The 9,884-nt window shown below is 33.6% G+C and overlaps 1 protein-coding gene across 1 annotated transcript in view; it reads left to right on the forward strand.

Moving 5' to 3' along the window:
* Window positions 1-9,381, forward strand: part of LOC113520705 (GATOR complex protein NPRL2-like) — an 84,042-nt gene extending 74,661 nt beyond the window's left edge. The window contains exon 8 of the mRNA XM_052897411.1: window positions 395-9,381. Within this exon, the coding sequence (XP_052753371.1) occupies window positions 395-577 (183 nt within the window). The 3' untranslated portion in view covers window positions 578-9,381. The remainder of the gene's footprint in view (window positions 1-394) is intronic.
* The last annotated feature ends 503 nt before the right edge of the window (window positions 9,382-9,884 follow it).

Genomic DNA, 9,884 nt, shown 5'->3' on the forward strand with positions numbered 1-9,884 from the left:
TAGACATGTACAGTACCGTGGCCAGGGGGGAAAGGGATTGTTAGCAATGCAGATTGACAGCCCCATTGCTAGCAATATGCTCTATTAGGTCGACTTCCACGTGGTTCCCCCTGGAAACCATCGTGAACAATTCTTGTTGAATTCGTCACGTTCGTGACCTACTTCATCCTCACCTATCATTCTTCACTGGTGCCCCGCCGGTGTATACCGATAACGCGGATAGGGTTACCATTCCATTATCATCCATTAAAAAAAAACACAAACGAACTCACTTTCACGTTTATAATACTAATAAGTGGGAAGGATAGTTCATACATATCTCTCTATACCTCACGATAATAATGCAAATTTCGCACCTCGAACGATGACGTCATCTAATGACCTCTCTTTACAGTACCCAATAACAGTGAACAACGAGGACTCGTCGTCAGTACACAGCGAGCACAGCCAATCCATGGTGCGCACGTACAACGGACTCGTGTGCCTGGACGAGCTGTGCTGCCAGGGCGGCCTCTCCACCGTCCAACTGGAGGAGCAGTTGGAGCGAGACAGCAACGTCGTGTTCATAGTCAAGTGATAGCCCGTCAAATGGTACAAACAGTGGTGAGCTTGAACTAAAATAGAAATCACTTTTTCGCATGTAACCGAGGCTGTTGACGTTATAATCCTACTGTACAGTTCGGACCACGAAAATGAATTACAATTTTCCATACACATTAACTACCTGTAAGGAAAATTGTACAGTCTTCTAATATAGCTGTTAAGTTAGGTAAATAACTGTGCAGACTATGGGCTGTTTGTCCATAGACAATTCTCTCATTTATCTCAAAGACAACGATTCGCTCATTACGAAGCTACATTCACACTATAATATCAATATCATAATAATTTTGGCGTTTATCTGTCCACTGTTGGACATAGGCCTCCCCCATAGACTGTCAAAAAGAGGACTATTCTTTGCCATCTACATCCACTAACTGTCTGCAATGCATTTGAGGTCGTTATTGCATCAGTTGTCTGTTCTTCGAGCTTTGTGACCAACTCATTGTCAATTCAGCTTGCTTATCCTTATGCCCATCTCATTCTGGTAAAATCTTATCACGTAAGAAACAAGGTATTCATACTATCTGTAATAATCAAGTGAATTTCATTCCAGTCACGATCATCTCAAAGTGTTGCCACTTTTTCTACCGGACCAAAAACGTACCTTGATTGTTATTATAATATGAATCTAGCTTTAAGGTTTACGCAAACAATGCAGTATGCTGCATACTGCATTGTTGCAACTGGGTTTTTGTACAAAAGCAGTGCAAGGTATGCACGCATGATCCCCTTAGTCATAAAAACTAAAATCTTCTACAATCCTATTTAAAATTTTGTTACTCTCTTTAAAATTAAGAATTTAGGACAAAAGAAAGAGACAAATCTATAGGTTTACGAGAGATTTAACGTTTTCATGAAGAAGGTGATTCTTTTAATTCCGATGAGAGACAATGCTCGAGGAAATGTTGAATTATGCAGTACCCAAAATGACCGTTTATGTATACCTAAAACGTTTTGTTGAGTGATTTGTGCGTGGTCACGGTTTACACAAAGATATTTTGTTAATAGACAAATTCTCCATCGTCTGCGCAGATCTTTATCGAGACAATTCGAACTGTACAAATGATTTTTATATTTGCATTAAACCTAAGAGTGTGTGCAGTTAACCTCAAACCTCAATATGATGTACAGGGTGAGTCGCGATACCGAACTAATCCAGTGATTCGTGAAATTGAATAATTTTCACCAAAGGGCATAGTTGAAGACTCAAAATAGCTTTTGAATCGATCTCTGAATGTGATCAATTTCTGAATCGATCGCGTTCGAAATTTGAAGATTTTCACTTTGGTCCTTGGGTAATGTTGTTCAATTCACGAGTACCGTCGGGTTTCGGTTTATTACATACATTGTGACTAACTCTAAAAACTCATATATTTTATTAATTATGTATTATTGTGTAAAATATATATGCGTTTTGATATGAAAATCATGTTTAAAACAACGAATTAACTCTAAAACTTTTTAAGGTTACTATACACTTTAAAACGTATAAAAAAACGTAATTTTCTATTTAGAATAAACATGGGCACATCACTGCGATACGAGGGCCAGTCCTTTAAGATTAAGATATAATAATTAGTCATAAATAAACAGTCAAAATATGTTTATAGGAGGGCAATTCCAAATCATTAGCGCATATCCGATTCTATTGGTCCCTAAGAGTCCGGATGGTCTATGACCACCCCAAAGTTTTCCGGTGTCCACACCATAATGCGAGAGAAGCTTTCAGTTATGCGCGGACATGTCTTAAAGTACATAGATGTGCATCTTCTTTAAGGGGGAAAGCCTCCACTGGAAAGTTTTAATTTATAGGTTCATTCTTGTAAGACACGTTTCGATAAACAAAAGACAATTAAACCTTATTTCAATAATCTTAAAACTCTATTTTGAATACGAGCAATTGTAAAGGTTTAAGACAGTTAAACCTTATTTCAATGATCTTAAGACTCTATTTTGAATGCAATCTATATCTGCTCTCCTCCTGGGCCGGTTTTTATAAACGGATAGTAAGTGGTAATGATTTTGAAATTACCTTCTGATGATCTAGACCTGCAATATATTATACTTTGTTAATATATTAGAGATCTCAATTAGGCGCACATAATATATTGCAGTTGGCTAGTTTTTTTTTTTTTTTTATTATATACAGGTGATTTTTGTAAATGTTTATACCGGTTTTACTAACGTTTTATATTCGACGATGCTCGACTAGTTTCGAACTGAATGGGAGACCTGACTCCTATTGAGTTTAACTTTTTAAAAGATAATTATTTGGTCTAATAATAAATGCATCTAATAATTGCTGTATTAAACAAAAAAGTGAAAATTAATATTCTTGATAAAGGAATTCGTTGCGCTTACTGCAATGGTACCATTTTGTCTGTGTAAAAAAATCACCCTGTATAAATAATAAATGTAACAATCTATTATATTATTTTTCTAAATCCGCTATTAATAATGAATATATTATAATAATTGATAATTATTTAGTCGTTAGTTTAAGTTTATTTTAAGTATCGACGGTTAAGAAATATTAGAATAGTCAAACGTACCAAATTTCTATAATTATAATGGATGGCCGCGTCTGAGGCGTCATTTCTCTATATCTATGTCTTAAATAGAAATTTGAGTTTAATTTCACAGATTTTTTTAAAAATATAATAAAATATATAATAAATTTAATTTAATGTAATAACTACCCATTTGACTTACGTGTAATTAGATCGAGAAAGTTCAACTAGTTTCGGGATCAATCCGTGACCCTTAATCATGAACGGCAGTAATGTGAGCGCGAGGCTGACTGCGCGCCTCTCTCCGCTCGAACGCAAATTAAACTGGTAGTTATTGCATTAAAATATAACGTGTGCATACAAAACTTAATAATAAAAATAGAAATTTAGTTTATGGTTACCCATAAAACACTAATTACGCGACATTATCAAATTAAAATATTAGAATAACAAAAAAGTTTAAAGAAAGATCGCCTTAGAATCGAGCTCAATGTCTAAACACCTAAATTAATGTTATACAAAGTGTAACATACATGTTTTTAATTAAATAACTGATTAATTTGTATAATCTATTGATGGTGTTGAGTTTTATCAGTAAGGAACTAGTAACTTTGCATACACGACGCGTCCAATGCGCAGCGTATCTGATATTTTATAAATACAAATATGTTAATTCAGTAGCATAAGAATGAATATCGTGGTAGACCGGACATTCGTGGATTTTATAACAATACCTGTTGAATAAAAAGAAAGGCAAAGGACAAACCTGGTTCACTTAGTCCCCGCGTGTAGGTCTTTTGTGTTCTCGTTCTCACTTAAAATTATCCAACACTTTTGTTGATTTGCATACGGCAGTGATTCTCGACCACTGTGCCGCGGCACTTTTGTGTGCCGCCAAATTTTAAAAGTGTGCCGCCAAATTTTTCAAATTTTTAAAATTTTGTCATAAATTATTTACGCAGTGTGTTGTAGTAAGTAAATAATTTTTATCTTTCTCTTTGTGTGCCGCCAAATTTTGAAATCGTTAAATATGTGCCGCAACAAAAAAAAGGTTGAGAATCACTGGCGTAAGGTATCACTGCATATTGCGCGGAGATCGCGGCTGATTGAATAATTCGCAACTGGCGGAGAATTTGCGTGATCTTGGCGGAACTTGATCAGCTCGACACGCAGTTGGATTATAGACTCATTTTGTCCATCTACCCCCCAATGTGATCCCAGATTTGATAGGAAATATGGATAAGTAAGGAAGGTAGAAGGATATTGCGTTCGGAAATGTTTAATGCATATACAAATGATGAGATTATATTTACCAATAACTCTATTGGCGCCTGGAACGGATGTTGTGTGATCGCTTTTATATATTTTTTTTTGATGGGTGAAAATGGTATGGTAACCTCGCCTGCGCTAACGGGATACGCTGGCGGAGCACCAGTGAAGGGTGATAGATGAGAATGAAAACAGGCCAGCTAGCCCATCATGATGAATTCATCAGGAATTAACAATGATAGTTTCCAGGGAGAACCGCGAAGAGGACCTGGTTGGGTATATTGCTAGCAATAGGATTTTCAGTCTCCATTACTAATAATACCTTTCCCTCAGCGCTTTTATATTTGGTGTTGGATTGTTTTATGCCGTTTTGAATGGCAAAAGAGTTCACAATTCACCATAGGCGTATGGGAGTGGGAGGTTAAGTAGGGTAGCATTATATACATTTAGCGTCTCGATATAACAGGAGAGCATAATGTGACCCTTTTAATTTTCCGCGACGACGCCGCGTGCGTGCGCGGCATATGTTACCTACATACATATTAGTGGACGTGCTCGGAATTTGAAAGCTTGGGGTCTACTATGATATGAAATTCCGAATTTTCGGACTCAAATTTGTGTTTTCATTCATACCGAAATCAGCCAAATCAGTAACCGAATTTACTGGGTACAGAGGAATAACACCCGAGTCTTCAGGAATGGTAACGCAAGGGGGGTATCATGGGCGAAACAGTATACTCTGTTATGTCCATGGTACTGGTCATGTCTATAGGCGACCATTATCACTTTCCATCAGATGGACCGTCAGCTTGTTTGCCATTCTAAGTTGTATAAAAAAAAACCCGGAATCAGTAATTGTAATTAAACGTTTTGTTCTTCATAAATCATACCATAAAAGTCTGAAGCAACGATTTTAGAACACTTTTAAACGGTATGTATTATATAATTTTAACATCTTATTTTTGTTTCGCTCGGCCTCGAAATTTCGGAAGACTTTTCATAGTAGGTCCTCTTCTTCGTACAATTGCTTATATTTATTGCTCTCCCTAGTATATCATTGGTAGGTCAACCAGATTAATAACAGATACTGAGTTAATATAAACGTGGTTTTTTAGAGACAACAGAGCTGATTTCAAAATTCCCGTAAAATGTTTGAAAGATAATAGTGTAGTTCGAAAATGCGCATTGGACGTTCGTTATGACTAGTTCCTTACGTTGATTTTATATTATGACGTAATAAATTAGTGTCATATATACATATATTATTTGTTAATTATATATATATGTAAGAACTCGCCAACGAGTGAGTACTGGATAATTATATATATAAAGAATTCAATTCTTTGTTAGAACATAAAAGTTATTTTTCATCGAACATAGGATACTCATTAAGTTGTATAGTTCGTAATACGTTCAGAAATATCAAGGTCTTTGTGGGGTATGTATAAATATAGCATTTCTGGATAAAAGTACTCTAACTATAGGAAGACGAATCCGCTTTCAGATCAGGAATACAAAAATTTATGAAGGTTTAAAAATTAATCATTAGTTATGTTTTAACCAAGTTATCCTAATATTAAGGTAATGTATAACAAATGCCTATCTAATAGGTAATAATACAATATCCTTTTCTTTTTGTCTGTGCGTAAATAAAATTTCGGTTCGATTTTCGATTGGGTAAATTTAAAAATATAACTTTTCTAAATTCACTCGTCGTATTTTAATGCTAGTGTATAACAAGATGGCGCATATTGTAATTTGCAATTGGCAACATCAGTTACTTGTCAAATTTCAAAGATAATAAAACTATTTTTATATTTCAAATAGTGTTATAACCGAGCGCTTATCTACAGTTGACTTTGACAATTGACACAAATGAAAGCGAAATACTAATTTTCTCCACTTGTACCTACAATGATACTATTTATGTGTCTATCTATATAATTTATAATGCCATTTAAACACTACCTTATATAAATTAATATAATTGTTAATTTTAAAATGTTGCCACATTGTATCTTTTGCGTTGTCATAGAGTACCTATATCTACAGTGTAATACATGTTAGGAAGCTAGAATTTATTACAATGTCACTATTTTATACGTGTTTGTCAAATTTTATAAGAAATATACCTACCATAATGTAAGAGCTTCCCCACAGTTTATTGTTAATAAATAAAAACTGCTCAAAGCGATTTTTTACATAATTCTTGTATTTTTAATAGAAATGTCGATGGCTAAAATCATATAAGTGCGAGAGAGTGCGCAATATGACCTGTTCTACTCACACATTGTTCTAATCACGCATGGGGGTATCATGAGCGAAACAGTATACTCTGTTATGTCCATGGTACTGCTCATGTCTATAGGCGGCGGTTACCACTTTCCATCAGGTGGACCGTCAGCTTGTTTGCCATTCTAAGTTGTATAAAAAAAAAACACATTATTATTCCGACTCTAGTAATGAATTGTGACTATAATTATCCAAACTTTCAGTTCATTAGAGAGGCTAATTTGAGGTTCAAGTAGGAACACTGAAGAAAGAGATAGCTTTACAGCATTTGTTTGAAATAGAACGGTGAGAAGTTAAGTACATTTGGCACCAAAAAAAGATAATTTTGTATTTAGGGGCTGATTGTGAAGTAGCCATCGGTATGTTGACGAACTTAAAGGTGCTATATAAGTTTTAACTTTGTGTAGAATGATTTATATTTATGGAAGCCACAGTAGTCTCCCACAATATGGATATATCTTTTTTGTGACTTGATTGGGTGAACGTGGGAAGACGAAATGTACCTAATATAAGTCTATTATTTATGTGTATGTGTGTACAGTGTGAAATAGAAATCACTACCATGCTTTAAAAAAAAATAACATAATATTTTTTTTCCCAAGAAAAAAGAAGGGATTAAGAATGGAAAAAAATAGAGATTACATACTAACTATGCTGTGTTAATATTTTTTTTTTTATTTTCCATTTATACTTTGTTTTAGAAAATTGTTCAATTTCACTGTTATAACAATCCCATAAAAGTATGCCAATGATTTCGAGATTTCGTTCTGTATGATATTCTTATTAATTTTAAATCGTATTACTGTTCATTTAAATATTGTATATTTGTTAATTGTTCCATTTCAGTCAAAAATACTCGATAATTCCAATCCTTCCATCGACAATATTCTCAATGGTTGATCGAAGTATCTAGTGTTTACTTTTTTTTTCATTTTATTTTTAAATATGTAGTCGTTTATAATGTATATCTTTTTATATGCATAACAGTAATTTGGAATCGATATCTTGATTTGAGGTAGTTGTTTGGGACGAATTTTTTTTTTATACTGACATGGAATAATTGCCACTTTACTAAGATCTAGTCTGTTGTTACTTTATCGACGTTTTGTATTGTTTAATTTGTTATATCTCTATAATTATGATTGTTTGTATTGACTAGTCAGTAAAAACCTTGTTTTGCTTACCATTATATAGCTGTAATATTATAAATTTAAGTTAATTATGCGAAAGAAATATACGCTGCCCTTTAGAAAGCAAGCGCATTTATTTGTAGATACGTGTACGCTACCGCAGCTATGATGGAATGTGACGTCAAACGTCGCCGTTTTGTTCCATCTCATCCTTACGGTAGGTTAATTGTATCTGCATATAGATTTGTACGCCACTTATCTAGAATGTAGTACATATATTAATTACCGAAAAGATTGTATGGAAATCTAAGTTTCCAAAACTATCCGCTAGAGATGCAGCTATGTATACAGTTATCGACGTAAATAAATGTGAAGGCGATTGTAACGTAACTCTTTGTAGAACTCGCACTATAACTACCTTAGACAAAGTAACATTTCATTTGGCGATTTAACTCTTAAATTGTATGAGGTAATATTCCCATACAATTGGATTTATTATTTACGATATTTTTACTTTGTCTAAGGGATTAGCGGTTAAAATAATAGTATTTGCTTTGTATAACCTAAGGGTGGGTAATATATAACAAAAACTTAGCGATGCGCGAATTTAAATGATTTTGTTATTAGAATAATTAGTAATTACTAGTTTTATAATTTGACTACTAAATTAGTAATATAGTAATATCTATATTCGAATTATTTTACTAATTAATAACTAATTACAACAAAGTCCTTTCTCTGAATCTGTTTACTACTAGAATACGATGACAAAAAAACTTGCCATAGAGTACTGAAATATCATTTTTTTAATACGTGATGTAGTTCTTTCGCAATTTCATATAAAAACTGTACTTACTTATCGATTCGGCTATGTTCGTGTCGACTCGGCTATGTTCGTGTCGACTCGTCCATTAACGACTACTAATTAATGACATAAGTAGTCGAATTAGTAGTCGCGCATCGCTACAATATTTATATATTAGCCAAATAACGGATATATTAAATATCGCTTTAAAAATTCAATCGTATTGAATATATCAGCCTGGTATCGGCGATATCGAAATAATGAATTCTTTTCCGGCCTCGATATCCAAAGGAATGTATTATATATAGACAATATATGTATCAATGTATAGATATCAAATCGATACAGATATTACAAATGCCTAGACTATAACCCATGGAATTTAATAGTTCATTCACGTTAAAGGAGTAATATTAATGGGCTAGTACATTTACATTGGCAAGTTATACAAAGCGAATCCTATTATGATTCGTGTACAAAGGGTTTTTAGGTCTCGAAATGAAAAAAAAAACCGTTTTTATCACTAATCATGCCGACGAACCACTCAATTTGTAAAGTGGTGACTGAATTGTTGATTTAATAACATAATTATTATTTTTTGAGAGATTATCTACGAAATGTGTTGTTCTAGTTTATTGAATAAAAATATTTTTTATTGAGATAATTTTAAAATTAACATGAATAAGTTTTTGATTTTTTTTTTTTTGTATCCATAATGTCATTTTGTTTTTGTGTTAACGAGGAAAAACTCAATAAAACTATTTTTGATAATTTTTGTTGTTTTCTCTCCATAATTAATAATATCCTATATACAGAGTACACACATTAATTCTAAAGTAAATTAAACCGACACCATATAAAAATATGGTGTCGTTTAATTCCTCATAATATATGCATATTATGGGAAACTAGACTTAATTTTTAAAACGCAATGAATTTTGATTTATAAATTCATCTCAAATTTCTGTTTGATGATTAAAAAATCATACATATTTACCTAAGGGAGACTACAAAAGTCGATTGCTTGGGTGCCTCTGTACCATTCGTGTTTCTACCGTGAAGCAGTTGTGTTTGCATGGCTGTGTTTCAGTTTGATGGGTGGGATATGGCGTGAATTTACAGGGTACAGAGGAATAACATCAGAGTCCTCAGGAATGGCAACGTATGGGGGGTATCATGGTAGAAACAGTATACTCTGTTATATCCATGGTACTGCTCATGTCTATAGGCGACGGTTACCATTTTCCATCAGGTGGACCGTCAGCTTGTTTGCCA

Source organism: Galleria mellonella, unplaced genomic scaffold (assembly GCF_026898425.1).
Source record: "Galleria mellonella isolate WM207_F2 unplaced genomic scaffold, CSIRO_AGI_GalMel_v1 utg36, whole genome shotgun sequence".
Classification (NCBI taxonomy): domain Eukaryota; kingdom Metazoa; phylum Arthropoda; class Insecta; order Lepidoptera; family Pyralidae; genus Galleria; species Galleria mellonella.